This window comes from Rattus norvegicus, chromosome 16 (genome assembly GCF_036323735.1).
Source record: "Rattus norvegicus strain BN/NHsdMcwi chromosome 16, GRCr8, whole genome shotgun sequence".
Classification (NCBI taxonomy): Eukaryota; Metazoa; Chordata; class Mammalia; order Rodentia; family Muridae; genus Rattus; species Rattus norvegicus.
Genome location: NC_086034.1, coordinates 7,858,208 through 7,878,685, shown reverse-complemented (window position 1 = coordinate 7,878,685; position 20,478 = coordinate 7,858,208). Strand labels below are relative to the sequence as shown.

At 50.0% G+C, this 20,478-nt stretch overlaps 1 protein-coding gene across 2 annotated transcripts in view; it reads right to left on the bottom strand.

Annotated features, from left to right (window-relative positions):
- Positions 1–17,662, bottom strand: part of Drgx (dorsal root ganglia homeobox) — a 30,584-nt gene extending 12,922 nt beyond the window's left edge. The window contains exons 1-6 of one of the 2 annotated variants that reach the window (XM_063275063.1): positions 17,524–17,662; positions 16,990–17,108; positions 13,026–13,123; positions 11,791–11,892; positions 8,872–9,050; positions 8,674–8,786 (exon numbers count right to left, since the gene is read on the bottom strand). In XM_063275063.1, coding sequence (XP_063131133.1) covers positions 8,674–8,786; positions 8,872–9,050; positions 11,791–11,892; positions 13,026–13,123; positions 16,990–17,023 — 526 coding nt within the window. In that variant the 5' untranslated portion in view covers positions 17,024–17,108; positions 17,524–17,662. Of the gene's footprint in view, positions 1–8,673; positions 8,787–8,871; positions 9,051–11,790; positions 11,893–13,025; positions 13,124–16,989; positions 17,109–17,336 lie in introns of both variants that reach the window. The other variant, NM_145767.2, reaches the window with a different exon arrangement.
- Positions 17,663–20,478: the final 2,816 nt, after the last annotated feature.

Below are 20,478 nucleotides of genomic sequence, written 5' to 3'. Positions count from 1 at the left end.
GCCCCAGACGTCTACACCCAATCCCTTATCAAACCCAATTCGACTTCTCTTCCTTGTCATTTTGACCCTAAAGGCAATTCCTACTACTTACTAGAATTACCGTGCCAGCTTGGAGACATACCTACCTACCATGTGCACCACTATGTGTGGCCACAATGAGCCTCCACAGATGACCGGGGAACAAGAACTGTGCTGCTAGTCCAAATGTCTTGTGCATGCCTACTTCCTGCCCAAGAAGCCCTCAGCCCTGGGAATCTCCCTTACTCTTTCAAAGCTCCCTTACTGCTCTTCCAAACGAGTCCACTGCTCTCTGCAAGCCCTTGCTTAATTCTGTCACCTGGCTCAAGGATTCAGAGCCAACACGACTGACTCCCTCTCCATCCCTTATCCTAGCGCCCAACCTTCCAGCCCCGTATCACGGGGATATGGGTAAGCCACTGCTGGATGCCTTGCCCTAGAGTAATCTGCAATGCTCTGCTAATACTGGATGATGAACAAGAAAACTCAAGGTTTCCGAGGAATGCAGACAGCAGACAGTGAGGACTGGGGTTGATATCCCTAACCCTTCCTGAAGAACCCTTTCCCCACCCCCTGAGCGCCATGGCCTTCTCCCCTTCTTCATCCAAGCTTTGTTATCTTCCACTCTACAAAGCTACAGCAGAGGTGAGTGTCTTGCTAGGATCTAGAGGTTAGTCAGCTATGGCTAACACCCTGAAAGTGTGGATAGCAAGAACTGGAAAGCAGGTTGAGTTTAAAAACAAACATCCCGGTTCAGATCACAAGATCCGATCCGATTCCTTACGACTGTGGTTGCTGGTCCCAAAGAAAGCTTTCCATGAAACATACCTCCCAGAACTCCTGAGAAATCGCCTCACTTAAATCTGGGCTGGGTCTGGGATTAGCTTTAATCACTACAATGTAGCAAAAATGGAACCCATCCTGGGCATGGTCGGGAAGGCCTGATCTCCTGATTTTACACTCTTGGAACCTTAACACCAACTCAAGCCCAGCCTAGAACTAGAGAAGCAACAGAGAGAAAGAGGGGGTGCCCCTGCTCCCCAGGATTCCTGTTCAAAACCTGTCTCTACATAAGAGAGACCATCTTATGTGTATCTGGCCCAGCTCACATCTGGCTTACAATCTCCTGGGAGATCCTAAGCAAAAGTAGCAGAGCTGCCCAGCAAAGCCCAGCCAGCCCTTAGAACTACAAGAGGATAAAACAGTTGCTGGTTTCTTATGTAACAGGCCCATGGTATTCACCCCTGGATTCAGCAAACATCAGAAGGAACGTACTTTCTGTTGGGTGTATACAGACAAGCGTCTTGTAATCACTCCCCAAACAACAACTTGCCAGACATTTCAATCGCATAAAGGAGGATAAGCAACCTAGCAGAGATTTAAAGTGAACGGGAAGGCGTGCAGACTATATACCAGACACTGCTCCCTTTTATTTAGTATCTACAGACTTTGGTGTCCATAAAGGATACTGAATCCAGTAAACACCAGAAACCAATGAACAAGTGTGCTAAGATTCAGGGTAACCACAGAACCTGGATTAGAGATTCTCTGAAATTAAAATCAACAAATGCTGGTGAAGAGATGGGGAAAGAGGAACGCATGCTCACAGCTGGTGAGAATGAAGACTGGTGAGGCCACTGTGGAAGTGGGTACAGACACCTCTAAGGGAAGCTGCAAGGTAGACCACCATACGAGAAGGTCAACCAAAAGAGTCTAGGAAACTGTTAAGGCAGGGGTTCTCAACCTGTGGGTCTCAAGCCCTTGGAAGTTAAACAATCTTTTCACAGGGGTCACATATCACATATCCTCCACATCATATATTTACATTATGACTCATAACTGTAGCTATATTGCATCTGTGAATCAGCAGTGAATGTAATTTTATGGTTGGGGGTCACCACAACATGAGGTACTAAACGTATTAAGGGGCTGATCGTACCATTAGGAAGGTTGAGAACCACTGGTCTATGGGAAACCTGCTACTTTGTAAGCTAATTGTAAATAAAGAAAGTCACAGATCAATCTCTTCATGATAATAGATGCAAAAAGCCTGAAGAAAATATTAGAAAATCAAATCTGGCAATCCTTAAGAAGGAAAACATGTCACATCTAATTTGGGTTTCCTTCAGGAATGTGCAGTTGATTTAACGTTTTAAAATCCAATCAACATAAGTCATCACATTAACATAAAGGGAAATAAAGACCGTGGGGCCATTTCTGCAGCTGCAAAAGAAACATCTGATGGCGTTCTGTGTGGTTTAAAAATCACAGTGCTGATTTTTAAATAAAAAGCTAGGACGGCAAGGGAGTCGTCCCCCTTGACAAAGGGCACCTTGAAAAAGAAAAACAAGACAGGCATGATGGCTGGCATTTCAAAGCTGAGGCAGGTGGATTTTGAGTTTGAGGCCAACCTGAGCCAGAACTTACACGAACCTCTTTCCTTGAAACATGAGAGGCTGAGACTACAGCCTTGTGGTCCATCCTGTGACTAATGTGTGAGACGCTGGGCTCAGTCTCAAGCATGACCAATAGTTAAGTGTTAAGGATCGCATGAGCCCAGGAGCTCAAGGGTAATGAGGGCGATACAGCCAGAGTCTGTCTAACAATAAAACAATAAAGAAATCACTGTACCATCAAAGCCAGACCAGACAAGGAAGAGTATACAGTTGTGAAAAAGGAGACGAACTATACTTGGAGATGACCTTCTCAAGTACATGAGCCGTCACAGAGCAGCCATAGCTTAACCTAACTACATGGCTAAATCTTGCCAGCACGATGCTATGTCTGAGACACCAGATTCCCTGAGAGTGGGACTGCAGTAATCTTCAGTCATGGGTTACTCGAAGACGGGAATGTCCTCTGAGAAACACAGAGACGGTCTTGCCACGGTGTGAAGGGGCATCAGAACGCACTGAGATCTCAAAATGTTGGTGCAGCATGACCAGGCTTATGAGACATTCGTGGGCTTCGGCCAAAACGTCATGGGATGCACGTGTGGGATTCGGGGTGTGTATGTGTGTGTGTGTGTGTGTGTGTGTGTGTGTGTGTGTGTGAGAGAGAGAGAGAGAGAGAGAGAGAGAGAGAGAGAGAGAGAGAGAGAGAGAGAGAAAGTTCAAACGGTCAAGACTACAGTGTTCCAGAACACCTACTTCAAGGGTTCCTAGAACTCAGCAGGCTGACTTCATTTAGCATGAAGCAAGGCGACATGACCAGAATGGGGCTCATGTGGTCAGGGCTTCTGGGGGACAACCAAGGTGGCAGCACTGTGTTCAAACCCCTCCAGGAGCCCCCGGTACATGCCTTATGGATATTTCTAGTAAACAGTCTGTAGGTGTTTTTATTTGTTTGTTTCTGAGACGGTCTTACAGTGGAATGCAGACTGCCATCAAGCTAGAGATCCCCCTGCCTCTATGTCTCAGGTGCTAGGACTGTAGGCGTGGCCTGCCACTAGTGACTCAAAGTTCATCTCTAAGAACTGTCATTTTAAAAACGAAAAATGTAGTAATGGACTGGACTGGAGTTTTTTGTTTTGTTTTGTTTTGTTTTGTTTTTTTTAGAGAGAGAGAGAGCTCTGGAGAGGAAATAGTTCCCTTCCAGCTCTGAGGTTAGACTCCAAGCAATTTCTGACTGGCTAACGCAGACTTACTCATCTCAGAAACTGGTTGTTGTGGCTTTGCCTAGAAGTGAGAGGTAAGAGGGCACTTGGTGGCTCACTGAGGAGACGGCTTCAGAAAGGACATAGCAGGACCCTCACACAGCACTGCTTTCCTGTTATCCTCATGCGCGACTCATGCTTGCCTCATGCAGGCTCGGGACTGCTGAGAGCCAGTGTGTTTGAGAGTAATGATCCTGCATCCTCTTCAGACTCCACACCCAAGGCATGTGTAGCCAGGATCACAATGACTCCTGTCCTACCCGCCCCTGCTTCTTCATGGCCAGACCTCACCTGTGGCTGCTAGGCCCAGGTCATCTCCCCAGGAAGAGCAAACAAGAGGAAAGAAGGGGTCAGACCTCACTGTGCTACTCTGCTGCTACCTCAAGCCTGTCTGCATCCGGCCCAGAGAACCTCCATCGTGAGCCCTGCCAGGCAAAGGAAGTATGCCCTGTGGACGGTCTGCTGATGCCACTGCCCAGGCCAGAGCAAGCTTGCTGTGGCTCTCTCCGCATGCGCAGAGCAGGCTATGAGCTATGGACGCTGTCTCCTGGCACATTCGGTTCTGTGAGTTGCAGTTGGAGGCAGGGAGCTAAGCAACTGGGTCCTCCAGGATTCTCCTTCCTCTGCTGCCCGAGGCTCTCCTGCCCCAAGCAGTGCCTGCTCACCTACTGCCCGCTCTGCCTCCAGAACACACCCATTGTGGCCATTAATAATATCTTCTATACTAATGAAACGTGATCGGAAACTGTCCATTAAGACAAGACAAAAAGATTCTCAGTGTTGTCCTCCGGACACCCGTTACTGTTCTGTAATCTTTCCCTGTCCAAGCAGGGTCCTGTGACTTTCTAAGTTGATAACTGGCATGAATCGGTCAGTCATGAACCATGCTAGTGTAAGCCGGGCCAGCCTGTGAGTTCTCTCTAAGCATTCCACAAGCAAAGCACATCATCTAGAAAGCTCCATGACATCTGACAGGGTTGGTAAGGCCTCTCGGCATTGCCAAATAGGAGATAGAGGAAAGGTCAGTGGGCGGAGCATCCCAGGAGCAACAAAGCTCCAGGAAGTAGATCTTCCCGGTTGGGCCATGAGAGGAAACCAACACTGCCACCTGATTAAAGCAAAGGACTCTGCAGGACTGCTGGCAGGCAGTGTTCAAAGAGCACCTCCACGAGCTATCAGCTTCCTCACTCCATCCCATGAACGCACACACTCCCCTTACGCTGCTAACGCACGCACGCACGCACGCACAAAAACTTTTTTAACTTTTAAGACTTAAAAGGCTAGAGAAAGGGAAAACTCAGGCCACACCAGCAAAGCCATGCTAGGGCCCTTGCTTGGAATTCATGCTAACCTGTGCACACCAAATAAGGTGACAGCCTACATTAAGCCTAAGTCTAGCCAAGTTCCAGGCCCTTCCCTCAACATGAAATTCTAATAAGTGAAAATTGGTCCCTCTGATTTCCTAAGGAAGTCGCCATCTTGAGTTACCTGCTACTGACTGACTGCTTGGACTGTACATAGGCCAGAGGAGGGCCAAGATTCCCTCTCCTGCACACTTTCTGGATCATACCTCCCCTCAACTACCTTAATTCAAAAAGCAGGTGAGGATAGCCCCATGGAATTTTGCACAGGGCCAAAGGGACAGCTCAGGACTACAGACACCAAGCTGCTGGGGCAGTCTGGCTTCCTACTCACAATGGAGGAGTGCTCAGTAATGGCTTTGCCCTAACAATGTCCTTCATCCACCTCTATGAGCCAAACATCTGCCCCAACACTGCCAGATGTGAACGAATGGCTTCCTTACCCTGAATCTCATTTTCTCATTTATAGAAAGCCAGACAGATTCTTCGAGCACATGCATTTTGAGTACATGCATATACGATGGTCTTCCTAGCTGCTGACATAGCTACCTTACCAGGTTCAAGCCCAAGAGATGGAGATTAGTGGAGCTGGCAAGGTCTGCCCAGGATCTGGGGATGCAGGAAAAGTGGTGGAAACTGGGTCATAGACCAGGGCTCCTGGAATGCAACCGAGCCCTAGAAAGTCACCTCCTCCCCTGAGTCCGGATGTGGCTGTTCACTCCACTCTATAGCTAGGGGCAAGGCTAGGAAGAAAGGGAGTCAGTCTTCAGGAGTCAGGAATCTGACCCATCTTCAAAGCATTCAACACATGCCTCACAAAACAGCTGTCAACCTCAAGTGTGATCGGAACTTACAATAGAAGGAAACATCTCACCCTGTATCCTGGTTCAGAGTTACCCCAAACACACCTCCAGGGGCTTCAGAGCCTACCTGAATTTACAGCAGATTACGATGCAGCCCCAGGGATTTCTAGCTCCTTCCCAGAAGAGCCATCACCATAGAGAGTGCCAAATCTACATTATTCCAGCCATCGCAATGCCAGCACCAGCCAACGAGTAATCTATCTGAATCCCCTCCTTGCACAATACCCACTGTGTCACCACAAGAACCCGGCAGGACTGAGCAGGGGTCCTTTGGATGGAGGCCTGAGAACTAGCCCTTGCCTTTTCTGCTGTGTACGCAGTCTAGAGCTGGGCCCTCAGTAGAGGTCCAGGCTGCTGGCATCCTGACTCTTAAGCTCCTAGAACTATAAAAAGCAAACGCCTCTGGTTTATAAATCACAGTTTCCGAGTGCTTCTTTCTAGTTGCCCAAACAGGTAAGACAGGAATATTCCAAATAAAAACACATTTCCAACTTCTATAGAAAATTCAGAAATTCTAGCAAAACTTTCCTCTCTCCCACTTACCACCATCAACTGGCTTGATAGGCCACTGGCCCTTTGTGGGCGAAGCCTTCTCATCTTTCTCACCCCACTCCGACCTCTGCTCATCCCAAATCTGAGGGATCATTCCTGTCTCTGGTAATGGAGAAGTCTGCCTTTTACCCATGCCTGCCTCAAAGCAGAAAACAGCAAGAAAAAAAAGGCCCCATGCTTCCAGAAAAGTAGACAAGAGCTCCCTCGTACATAGCGAGGCAGACGTTGACTACATAGTTCAGTTTTCTCACGTTTGCCTGTCTAGAACACCGGCTCTCAACCTGTGTGTCATGCTCCCTTTTGACAAACCCACGTCTCCAGGACTGTTTACATTATGATTCATAACAATAGCAAAATTATACTTATGAAGTAGCAGCGAAAATAATTTTGTGGTTTGTAGTCACAACATGAGGAACTATATTAAGGTAGAGAACCATTGCTCTAGGAGTATCCCAGCATGCAGTGGGCCCAACAGGTCTTGTTTCCCACCTTCTCTCCCCACCAAACCATACCCTGCCAGGAAGAGTTATGTACCCAAGGACACGGGAGGCTGCCAGGCAGGCCCCTGCAAAGCACAGAGATGGGCCTGTGTCTAGTGAGCACACACTGATTCTTGCCACCTCTGCAGGGTTCTGACCATCCCAGATCCCCTGAAGCAATGGGATATAAAAGGAATTCAGTTCCTAAAGTGCACTTGACAATCTCTGGGGGGTGCACAGCCCAGCTGCAGGGAATTAATGAAGGGGCAGAAGGCAGACAGGGAGGGGAAAATAGGGAGGGGATAGATGTGTATTTACAGCTGGTCCAACTGAGAAGCAGCCCCACTACCAGACCTGCCCATTACCTTAGGACATCACCAAGGTACATGCTCCCTAAGACATGGACAGCACAGCTCTGACCCTCTGCTCATCCACTGCTTTTGGACACTTCTACCCTTCCTTTCCTGAAGCTTAGCTTTTGCCTGCCACACCCTCCCCACTACCAGCAAAGGTCCACTGCAGGGTTTAACTCTATTTACCAAAGAAAATTACAAGAAAGGAGAAATGTGCAAATCACTCCCACTTACAGGGCTGGAGTGCAGTGTGGGCAACATGTTTATTAGAAGTGGCTGTTTGCGGGGCTGGGGATTTAGCTCAGTGGTAGAGCGCTTACCTAGGAAACGCAAGGCCCTAGGTTCAGTCCCCAGCTCCGAAAAAAAAGAACCAAAAAAAAAAAAAAAAGAAGTGGCTGTTCGCTGCTGAACTAACATGCAGCATAGCTGACAGAGCTCACTGGGGCTGACAGAACTCACTGGGGCTGACAGAGCTCACTGGGGCTGACAGAGCTCACTGGGGCTGACAGAGCTCACTGTGGCTGACAGAGCTCACTGTGGCTGACAGAGCTCACTGGGACTGACAGAGCTCACTGAAGCTGATAGAGCTCACTGTGGCTGACAGAGCTCACTGGGGCTGACAGAGCTCACTGAAGCTGACAGAGCTCACTGGGGCTGACAGAGCTCACTGGGGCTGACAGAGCTCACTGGGGCTGACAGAGCTCACTGCGGCTGACAGAGCTCACTGGGGCTGACAGAGCTCACTGGGGCTGACAGAGCTCACTGGGGCTGACAGAGCTCACTGTGGCTGACAGAGCTCACTGGGGCTGACAGAGCTCACTGTGGCTGACAGAGCTCACTGGGGCTGACAGAGCTCACTGTGGCTGACAGAGCTCACTGGGGCTGACAGAGCTCACTGGGGCTGACAGAGCTCACTGTGGCTGACAGAGCTCACTGGGGCTGACAGAGCTCACTGGGGCTGACAGAGCTCACTGTGGCTGACAGCATTATGTAGATTGATGGATAGATAAATAAATAAATAAATAAATAAATAAATAAATAAATAAGCAAGATGCACATAGGAACAGGTTTAAAGCAGGGACAGCCAACTCCCATAGCTCCCCCATGAGCACCTCAAACTGTGACAAGGGTGATGACAGAGGCTGTGGAGTGGTTGCCTCTGAAAGGGCCGCCTCTAAGAGAAGCTCCAGGTTAGGTGAGATGAAACTTAGTCACGCCCACCTACACTCTCAGGCCGTTTGAAATCAAACAGGACAGCAAGTGTGGAAATGCACAGTGCCTATGATCCTGCTGTGACTGGTAAGAGCAGAAGGTTGCCCAGCAGAGACAGCAGAGAGACCAGACAGTCTCCACCCTCTCTCCCAACCCCGCCTCTGCACTGGTCCATCTTACCTTTCAGAGATGCCACATGGGACAGGGCCTGGGCATAAGTGGCTGTGTTCAGGAGGGTCCCTGGCAAGCAGGAGGGGAAGAAAGGCCCGGCGGGGCCCACTGTGCGTCCCAGGCTGTCAAAAACAGAATGTTCCATTGAGGTCCAGCCTGTCTACAGAGCTACCCCAGACTCCTAATCCCAGAGTCAGCTAATCTTACCTCTGCTGGGCCTCCAGGGCCTCCTTCTTGCCCCGGGCCTGGTCCCCTGGGGGTGGAGAGTTGATGTTCCTCACTGGGGGTGGTGTCACCTCTGCCATGGGTTCCTTAGCCCCTGGTTCCTGGTCAGAGGCCCCTCTCTCTGTCTTCCTCCACTTGGCTCTTCGGTTCTGGAACCAAACCTGAATCCCACAGGAAACACACCCAAGGGAGGTAGAGGGTCAGACAAGAGGAACCAGCCATGACCCAAGCTCAGGCCCACAGGAAGCTAAGCTGCTTCTGACAGGCACTCCAAGGACCAGTGAAGAGCAGAAAGCGTCTAGTGCTTTGCCCACAAGAAGGGAAAGTATCATCCTGTAGGAGTTTGCAGTGCTGAGCTGCCTGTGAGAATGTGAGTTTGAAGTGAAGCTCTCCCAGCAGGGATCATGGTGAAAGCAATTTGCAAAATGTTGTCCTGGGGGTTCTCATCAAAAAAGACACGCTCCACCTTCCAGCGAGCTCACACCTGTGCTCTGCCCTGAAGAACTGTTATATATGAACAAATCCCTGGTCAGCTGCCTAGAGCACCCAGGAGAAACCCTCTCTCTGGGGCTTAGAAATTCTGAATCTTGATCAACAAATGTGGCTTTAGGGGCCACGGTATCCCTACGGGATAAGCAGTCCTGCTAACCCCAGTTCACAGACAGGGAGGTTCGCTAATCTGCAGAAGCCCAGCGGCTTCTCTCAGGACCGGGATCCACACTTTCAGGGAAAGAGGGCAATGCTACCCTACCACCCATAAGCATTGTTAGAAAGACATACATGCAAAATATTGGACACAGTGCCCAGATAGCATACAGCAACTGGTCACTCAGTGAAGAGTGGTTACTGTCCCGTCTATTTCCCAGAATAAAGTCTGTGTCTGACCTTGACCTTGGTTCCTCCTTAGAAGCTAGTGTTGGGTAAAGCATACATCTTGGGAGGAAAAAAATAATTGCATTTGCCCAATAGAACCCTGGGAGCTCAAGATGTTCACAGAAGACAACTAAAGTCCGCAGATTTCTACGTCACCCAGAGAAGCCTCCCCTCTCCTCGCCCCATCTCTTCTTTCTTCTCTAATTTCTGTCTAAAAGTCAGGCTAGACCAGGCTTCTCTCCAACGCCTAGAGGCAACCTTCCACCTCCTCCGGTCATGGCACACTGATAGGAAAAGAGCCTGGGTCTCTGAGGCTGAGCCCTCTGCCAGCCCACCTTATCTCTTCATTTTCTCTCTCCTGTAACTGGGTTTCTTTCTTTCTCTTTCTTTTAATTGTGTTGGCTTTTAATTGCGCATATCAGCAAGCGTTGAATGATGATTTTTATCTATATTCTAAATTTAGGGCAGTTAAATGCAAAGCAAAATGCAGACACTTTCTGGTGTCTTAATTGAATGAAGGTCACAGCTATAACAACATTTAATTGAGCTATTTTTCATTATCATATTTTAATGACTTTGCACTGACAGTTCGCCTGCTTCCGAGGAAAGAGTGTGATGGAGTCGTTTATTTCCCTATTTAGTTATTGTTTGACAACATCAGCTTCGATTAAGACCCTGCTTTATAGAACATTAATCATATTTGAATGAGCAAGGGGTATAAATGTAAACACATCTCCCTTCCCGCCACTGGGGCTCCTGTCCCCACACGGAAGCCGGCTGAGCGCTAGCGGGCCCGCCATTGTCTGCCTGCATAATAGCCAACAACAGCCTCCACAACAATTCTCGCTTTAATTGTCACCACCCCTATCTCACCCTTGCACCTTTCAGGGAGAAGTTATGATCTCCTACTTCTGAATGCTCAATAATTGTGCCATTTATCTCAATTTGCAGTTCAGTCTTTAGGCAGCCATTGGCAAGCCGGCCTTACAAAAAGGGACTATAGACAGGGTCTGGGCCAAAGAACATTTTCATTCCCAAATAATAATCAGTTTAATTTGCCCGCATATGACCAATGATTCATGTTCAGATTTAATAATCAGGATCACATAATCTGATTATAGGGGAAATAATTTGTTTACAACCCCCAATTTACTGCTCAGAATTCCATTATCTCTCTTCAGCCATTGGTTTTTAAGAGATACTAACATGACCCAGGGGAACAGAAAGCAAACTATTATATTTCCAACAATTAGATCTTTGCATAGTCTTAACCCCAAGCTCCTACATAAAAAAAGAGAGCAGAAACAGCATGAGGAAACCCCATAAATAAGATGAATATATAATTGCGCTCAAAGAATAACTGGTCTGGAGAAGCAGCCCTGCGAGCCTCTGCCTCCCGTGCTCACTTGGGCACGGCTGCCGGGGCTAGGCATTTAAAAGCAGCTTCCAGAAAAGCGATGCAGCTTAGTGGCAGCCGCTCTGGCCGGCCGGCCCTTATCTGCTCAGCCCTTTTGCTGCTGCCGTTTAAAGATTTTTAAATTGCACGTGTTTTTCAGGTCCACTTTGCTCGAAGAGTCCGAGCGCGGGGCGGGGGTTGGGGGGGGGGGGTTGGGCATGATGCAATTTCTGGAAAGCAGATCCCGCCCTGCTTCTCCTCTGAAAACGCGGTTCCCTGCAATTGACCAGCCTCACCCCAGAGCGGTCAGAGCTGCTTTGCGAGGAGCATCTCAGCTTTTTTTTTTTTTTTCCAAAGCAAGGAAATGGATGTGCATTGATGTAATTTAGTACCTTAGAGACGCGGACAGATTAGTGTAGAACATTATCACTAGTTAATTATGAATGACCGATTAATCAACCTAATCTAATATTCCACATTATGTTGATGTTATTAAAGTGCATCATGAAAATGACAGATAGTCTTCATTTGCTTTCTTTGGCCAAATGTGCACTCTGCAGTCATGATGTCAAAAAAAAAAAAGTTTGCCAGTTTTAATATCAGAGAGTTAAATAATTTAAAAGAAGGTTTACCTGCACTCTGGCTTCTGTGAGGTTTATTTTCATGGCTAGCTCTTCTCTGGTGAAGACATCTGGGTAGTGTGTTTGGGCAAAGACTGCCTCCAGAGCTTCCAACTGGTAAAAAGAAAGAAGGGGGAAAAAAAAAACGGTGAGAGGCTGCGACTAAGAGAGGGGAGGGATGCATATTTCAGAGTTGAGGAGTGGCAAGGAAGCAGTTTCAAAGATCAAATCCCAGAAGGAAATAAAGAAAATAGCTGTCTGAAAAAGATTCCACAGAGGCCTGGGAGAAGTCTCAGCTAGTAACAGCAGTTGCCCCCAAGCCTGATGATGAAAAACCCAGTCTGACCCCAGAGACACACGGTGGAAGGAGAGAGCTCACTCCTGCAGGTTGCTCTCTGACCTCTTCATAAACACACAAGTGCATCCACACACAAGTACACAGCAAATAAATAAGATATATTTTTTTACTCTGTGGTTGCTGGGAATTGAACCCTGGTCCTCTGGAAGAACATTCAGTGTTCTTAACCACTGAACCATCTCTCCAGCCCAAGATATATATATGTATATTTTTTAAAGATAAGAAAATTTCAACAGAATGACACTTTAAATCCTGGTTGACTCTGTAGCCAAGGCTACTAACAGCCACAGTGTGCCTTCCCTGAGACATGGACATAGACAAGTCACAGATGTTTCCGTGTGTTTACATTTCAATTCTGTAATGGACCTAAAAAAATCTAAGGGTAGTCTCATGAGTATTTTCCACAGTGCCACCATGGGAGTAGAGAGGGCTGCCACCTATAAAACCCTCAATCAGTCAGCCCCACAGAAGCCTTATAAGAGTGTGGGGGTCACCCACAGATGCTCAGGAAAGGGACACTCAGCTTGGGGAAGCCCAGTAGAAAAGTCACATCGGTGGCTAGCCACACTGTCTTCTCATGAGGTAGGCTTATTGGCCAGCTTTCCCTGTCTTCCTGGAGTAATAATGCTCAACCTGCATCCTTCTGGTAGGGAAAATGTCACTTAGAACATCAGTCTAAGACACATGGGAAAATTCATAGCTGCTTCTTTACTGATTACCTGGAGTTACAAAACTCAACTGTCCTTTCCCCGGGCAGATGCATAAGTTATGCAGGAAAACAAAGACCTGACCAACCTAACAGTTGGTCTCCTTTCAGAAGGCAAGGAGAGAGTGACTCATCTGTGACTTTGGAAGAAACTGGTTCTCACATACAGGGATCTGCCCTTACCTGCTGAAGAGTGAAGGTTGTCCGATTTCTGCGCTGTTTTCTTCTAAGAAACCCATCATCAAAATCCCCCGTAGAGTGGTTACCAAAAGGCGCTGTGCCTGCAGGGTATAAGAGGAGTCAGACTGAGTGGAGAGACCCTGGTCTTCATTCAGACCCTCTCACACACACTAGCCCCTCCCATGCTCCATTGCAGGACACAAGCATGCCCTCCCAAGAGAGCCTGGCCTTCCAAAGTGCTTCTCTGTGTTCCCCCAGTAAGACCCTTCTTTTCCTACCTCTTGCTCTGTGTCACCATAAAACTTTTGGTTTCCCTATTTCATAGGACAATGGTGACCTTAATACCCAAGATGGCCAAGTCTACCCCCTGCAAAATTGTGGCCTCTGAGTCAGGAGGGGTCAGTGGCTTGAGAAAACTCTGATCCCAGTCTACTTTCCTTCCTGACTGTCCCTCTGTCCCCTGTCCCCTGACCCCTGACCCCCGCCCCTCGTCTGTTCACCCTCTACTGTGGACCCCCCAGCAGAAGACTGCATACCCTCTCTGCTCACCTGTCAGTCCCTTCCCCTTGTTACGAAAGCCATCAAGGACTAAAGGCTGAGGAGGAAAGAAAACACCGAGAGAGGGCCTCTCACGCCCCTTTCCTCCTAGAAGTGCAGAATTCAAGGAGGTACGAAGTTTATAAATGATTATTAATTACCACTGGTCACAGCTCATCAGCACCATAGTGGATCTATTATAAAGGCACCAATTAACAAAAGGCCTGCACCAGTAGAAAGCCATGTCGACTTCCTTGGGCGGTGCTCCAAGGGCATTCCATTAGGTAGCCAGGCCTTACACAGCACCCTGTTGTCCCCACTTCCCCAGAAAGCGAAAGATGCTGTTTTCTCCAGCAGCCTCCAGTGCACAGGGTAAAGCCAGAACAGAGTCTGGCCCCAAATGTGCATTTGGATCATTTTCCAAATGTGCACTATTTACTTGATAGTCCACGATGGCTTCTTAGGAAAACAAATGAGTACGTTTCCATTAACCAGTGAGCGCTTCACCTGCCATGGGCGCTGCTGTCAGAATCGAGTGTGCAGCGGCTCGCAGGCACAGCCTCCAGACCGTGCCCTTCTGCAGGCACCTCAGCCCCTTCCACGTCATGCCTGCTACAGACGGGAACCCCACGGACCACATGCCTTGTCTCTACTGGAGCGTTCATCCACCATCTTCCTGTCCAAATTGCATGCTTCCTCAAAACCCTAGCAACAAACATGTCTCTTCCTCTCAGTACAAACTAAGTGGGAGGGATTCGAAGCAGCCTTGTTTCCATCACTGCAAAAGGCTGTGCTATCTCCCCTCGCAGTAGAGTATTTGGCTGGTCAGCGTGGAGCAAGTTCTCGGCTTTTCTGCTCACGGCCTCCCCATGTCGTCTTTCTCACTTACACCTTGCTTGTGTACTGTTCACAGTGCTTCCCAGATGAACCCCACAAAAGCTGGCTTTACCTCGCTAGTAAAAAAAGAAACTGACAATCTACCAAAGCGAGGTGGGGGAGACAGAGAGAGACAGAGAGAGAGAGAGAGGAGAGAGAGAGAGAGGGGGAGAGAGAGAGAGAGAGAGAGAGAGAAGAGTAGGCTAAAAAAGATTCTTGATAAAGTTATGCACAGCTCCTCAAACAGAACATAATGGGAAAATGAAATAATATGCTCATTGTTTCGCCCCAAAAGAAGTGCACAATGATACCCAGAACTGATAAATTGTAATAAGTTGTGCACGCTTCATGTGAGTATCAACTGAAGAAGAGTTGAATAGGAGCCATCGAAAGTATAAATGCACGGGTTTTTGACCTATGACTGTAGTTATAAAGGATGCTGCTGAAAGAGAGACATTCTCAAAGACGATGCAACTACATAAAAGAGGATATGACAAATCACCCTCGGTGGATATATTATTCTGCAAAACAAATACTGGAATACTACACAGCAGTCTAAAAGGAAATAAGTGGATCCATCTGCACAGGCACGGGAAAATCTCAAAGATGTATTATGAAGTGAGCACACACACACACACACACACACACACACACACACACACACACGAAGTCCAAGATGATGTGACAGTGTAATCTCAGTCAAATAAGACACAACGGACACAGAACAAAAGCCCCAGTCAGATGCCAGGATCACAAGAAACAAACACAGTGGGTGGCTTGGGGAGGAGAGGAGTGCTCTGCTAGCCTGAGGGTGGGTCCTTGCTCTAACAAACTTTGTGACCCACACAGCAAGGTATCTGAGAAGTAAGATTATAGTCACACTTTGCTTTCCACTCTCTACTGCCCTGGAGACCAAGGTCTGTCCTCAGCCATCCCCGGCTGCTCCCAGCTACAGAGAGCATCATCCTGCTCCAGCAGCACTGATCTAGACTTAAACCCCCTCCTGAGAAACCCCCCTCCTGTATATATATATATATATATATATATATATATATATATATATACACACAAAAGCACAAAAGGTACTTGAAGCCTGCCTCTCCTGGTCACAACACAGAGCATGAGTAGCAAATGTGAGCCCACACACACACACACACACACACACACACACACACACACACACACACTACCCGCTAAGAGCAGTAAGCAAGTCAGAAAGAGCCTGGGATAGGGCAGTCTTTCAGCCACTTCTGTAACCCATCCTTATAAACCCATCCTTCCCCTTAGGTCACCCAGAATGTATCCAGCTTGACAAAAGCCTGGGCTAAGGACCGGCAAACAGCTTGGAATGAACAGCATATAACTACCCACCACAAACCAACGGGGTCTCCTCCAGGCCTGGGGTAGAGTTGTAAGAGATTGCTCCTTTCTGACTGCCCCAAAGCCTCCTTGCCTGGGTCTTCCCTGGTATTGAAAAGCAAGCATGTCGAACTTAAATGCTTCCCCACTAGCTTCGTTAAGCAAACTCTGCTGAACTGTTAAGGGCTTGTATATAGAAAGCCTGAAGACTGCTCAAGGCAATCTACGGCAAGGTGGATAAGTGTCCCAGGATTGGAATAGCTTCAGTGTCTTTGGACCGCAGCACAAGCCAGAGTTAGAGGCGGGGGGGGGGGGGGGGGGGGCGGTGTGCACGGGCAGCATGTTCGGGGTGGGGGTGGGGGTGCACTGGCAGCATGTTCACCTTACTGCTCCAAATCACTGCTGGGAAGAACTTACCCTTTGGTTCCCCGGGCCTTGGTTAGAGACACCCAGGGATGCAAGCTTTTCACTTCTCACTACCCCTGCCCCACTTAACAACTGGGAGGAGAGAACACACCAGGAATAGGGAAAGGCATTTTCCCCCTAAGGTCTAGAGACCAAAACAACCAGACCCCGGTCCTGGGGGCTGAGGATCTGGGCGTTTGTGGTCAGAAATTCAGTAAGTCGCTGAGAGGAAACTACTCCTAGACACTCCGGGCGGGTAACTATCAGGGAGTTTGCCTCCGGGTACAGTTTTGCCGCTAGAAACTGACTTTAAGTTGTCCAGAATTACGCGTGCGATCCCGGAGCACTCTTGCCAACGCCCAGGGTGAGAACCGGCCAGCAACCAGGCCCTTCCTGCCGGGCGTAGTGGAGCCCAGGACTCAGCGGGCAGTTCAACTTGCTTTGGTTTTCTGGGATGTTAGCAAAACACCGTGGAAGATTGATGCAGGCCCCCTGGGCGGAGGAGCCCCGATTAGAGGCGTGACACCAGCATCTGTGCTGGGAGGACCAGGAGTCCCTGAGGCACCCATAGCCCGGGGCAGCGCGACCCAGGCGGAGAGGGAGGTGGGAGGCAGGTGGCACCCGGGCGGAGGGATGGAGCTGGATGTAGGGAGGGGGCTACCTAAGCACTGCCATGAGGCTGCCACCTCGTGGGGCGAAGACCCCAAACACCCATCAGCCCTGTTGCGGCCCCGGCTCTTTTGGATAGCTTGGCCTAGCCAAACAGCTCCGGAAAGCAGCGCTTACTCACCCTCTAGCTGTGGCGGGCAGTGGAAATAAAACATCGCCGACGGTCGGATGGGCCCTGACGGCTGGACCAGGACTGATGGCGGCCTGACAGACTTGTGCCCGTGCGTGGCTCCGGCCTGGCTGCAAAGCAAACAGCAATAGAGCCTGAGTCTCCTGCCTGCACACCCCGAGGATCACAAGGAGTGCCCCTCCTACAAAGCCCTTCCCGAAGCCTTTGGCCCCCCGGGGCCACCCGGGGGGGGTGGAGGGGGTTGGTGGGAGAAGTGGTTGAGCCTCCCGTCCCAAGCCGTGGTGACCCTACGGTCAGCCTTTCGCGTAGGTCCTGCTGCTGGACAACCGCGCCCTCACCAAGCTGAGCACAGTCTGGCTCCTGGTTCTCAGGGGTCCCAGCCACAAGCCCTGCACTTGGCCACCGCAGCGGGGTCCGGCGATCGCGCAAGGCCATCTGCACGCGCAGCAGCTCGGGCCAAGAAGCCGGTGGAGCCCCAAGGCCCAGAGCAGGGAGCCGGGAGAGCGGCTCGGGAACCCTGCCTACCTCTGCGGGAGGCGGACGAGAAGGCCGGAGTGCGCTCGCCTCTAGTCCGCACGCGGGGCTCGGCTGGCGGCGGGCGGGGCTTGGCGCTGCTGGCGCCCGCAGGACCAGAGAAGTGACTGGGGAAGTGGCCAGATGTCTTGCTGTCTGTCTACAGCGCGCGCCGCCGCTCAGCACTCGCCTTTATAATCTCACGCATAATTGGCCTTAATCTGATTATTTCCAGCGCTGTCTACAGCGAGTAACTTGGATAGGTCTATTGGGCCTTACAAATGGCCCACGTGGTGTAAAAAAAAAAAATCCGTCACTTCTCAGCAAACATCAGGAATGTTTTTTCCCTTTTTTTTCTTTTAAAAGAAGATAAAAACAACAGCTACCAATATCATCCTCCACCCAAAAGAGATTATGTTCTAAACACTCACCCCAACCCCACCCCTCTGGGTCCCCTCAGACTCAACCCTTCTTTTTCTGAGTGAGATTGGGTTTGGACTCGCCCTCGTCAGAGGCCTGGCGACTCCAGGACTGCAAAATTACCAAGGCGCTGCTAATTGTCGCCGCCGGATGGGTTTTGGGGGTACTCTTTGCACACGGCTTCCCTTTCCAAGCGATCGTACAAAAGGAAAGTTTGATTTTGTTCTCAGCAAGGGGTCCCTGAATTTATGTTCGCTTCTCCCTGCAAATGATATGCAGTGGGACCCTTCGCAATTATTTTTAAAATGCATCCGAGGCAGACACTCAGCGGAGAGAGACCGCCCTTCTCTCTGCCTGGGTGAAAATTAAACTCTAAAGTACCGGGTTGAAATTTTCAAGTCAGGGGCGCGGGATTGGATCAAATCACATAAACTGCAAAAAAAGCAAGTCTAATGGCGCATAATTGGTTCTGTAATAGCATTACACCAGGATAATAGCCCGTTACGGCCCCCTGCACTATTAAGTGCTTCCCTGGCGGAAAGCCTTTATGATATTAAAGGGGGAATATAATGATATTTTGGTTATTAAATGCGTGTAATTAATTTATGCACCACTGAAAATAAAGTTGGTATTATGACCCACTCAAGATGCATCAGAAGATGCGAATCAGACAACTGTTGATAAGTTCTGGTGTCTGTGTTCCGTCTAGACTGCCGATTTTATTTTGGGACGATGGCTTCTTGGACAGACTACATAAATTGAATATTTTATAAACATTCTAATGCTGCGTTTGAGAGCCTTGGCGAAGCGGTGGGTCGGGTCCCTGACCGGCCTGGGATCCAGCCTTGATCTTAAAGACACAGAGCTTTGGAAACAAAAGGCCTGGCGGGCCCACTCGTGGACGAGCGGCCGGGGCAAGTAGCGTGGAACTGGAGAACTGAGTGCTGAGGCTTTGGCCAGCCGGTGGACACCCCTGGGAAAACAGCCAGGAAGAAACGCGGCACCGCTCCGGCCGACGCAAGGCTGGGCTGGGCCTCTTTCACTCAAGCCGCCCTTTCTGGGCTCAGCGGCTCCCGGCCGGAATCGGCCCTGCTGGGAGCAAGGAGAGGCTGGAAATGCTTGCTGGACTCGGAGCGAACGGACCCGGCCGCGCCCGCTCTCCTCCAGGGCCACAGACTCCGCGAGACCAGGCGGCGGGCCAGGTGGAGAGCGTCGGCGAGTCGAGCGGGCCCGCCCGGTGGATGGCCCGACCACCGGGCCAGTGCACAGCTTCGATACCGGGAGCAGACTCTTTCCTGGTCCCAGGCTACAGCGAGCTCGCGGGTCCCGGCTTCCCTCCAGGTCCGGCTCAGGGAGTATCCCCGCTCTCTGCAACCGGTTCCAGGAGCCGAGGGCCCCCTGAGCGCCGGAGTCTGCCGTAAGCCCCCTCCGATGCCCTCCTGCCCTGAGCCGCAGCTTCCCGCGGGCTCCCTGTGCTCTCTGGGAGTCGAGCGCTGGAGAAGCAAAGTGAGGAAGGGTTCCCCGCCAGCTCCGCTCAGCGCGCACTAGCGTTATCCGCGGGAGCCTCGGCCCCATCGACTGCCGGGTTGGCCCCAGAAAACAGTAACATCCAAGCTTCGATCAGCTCCCTGTGGCTGACATCGAGCCGTAAGGGTTTATGTGAAACCCTGATCTGTCCCAAGGTTTCAGCAGACTGGTCCCGGGTGTTTGAACGCCTCTCCGAATCAGCCGACTGATCAGAACCTTGGACAGCGGCAAGCGTCCCCACCCTACCAGACTTTTTGCTGGCCAAAAAAAATCACCAGTCCCTTGGGCCCCTGTGTGGTCCTGCAATGCACCGCATCCAGGCCGGCACAACCGATTTCAGACGATCCTAATCCTTTCCTGGCCCAAATCTTCGAGAAAGTCATTTGGGATGCGCAGTTAGCGCTGGGAGCAGGAAGCGAACTCCCCACTCTGTAGTCTCAAATGCATGGCTTCTGCTCGGCGGCTATTGCAGAGAAATACCCCCAAGGTCCCCATGCCTTCGGCCCTCGGCTCTCCCAGCGCCCCTCGACGCGAACCTGGCTACGTTCTCGGTCCTTGGCTGGACAACCACCTCAGCTATAAGAGAACACCCACCTTGCCCTTCCGAGGGGTTCCAAGCCAGCTCGGGACCCTGAGCCTCAATTCTCCCGAAGTCCTTTTCCCATAACTACTAGGCTGGGCTCGTTCCTATGGCAAAACAGCGAATAAACAACCAAGCAATCAACCGCAGAAACGAAAAGCTACAGAAAACTTTGATGACGTGAAGCCCCCTTTTCCCCAATTGTCTCCGATACTCGGGGCCCTGGAGAAGAAGGTGACTAATAGATATTCGTTATGGTCTCCCCTCACCAAAAGGGGAGGGGGGAGTTAGCAAGGAAACTCTCATTTTTCCTTAATTCTCGTGCAGTAAAATGTATTTCCCAATTAACCAAATTTGCCGATCTGTCCCGCTTGGACACTCTGATAATTTACAACCTAAAAGTGTACTTTCTTTATCTAAAGACCAAGGTGACTGCTTTT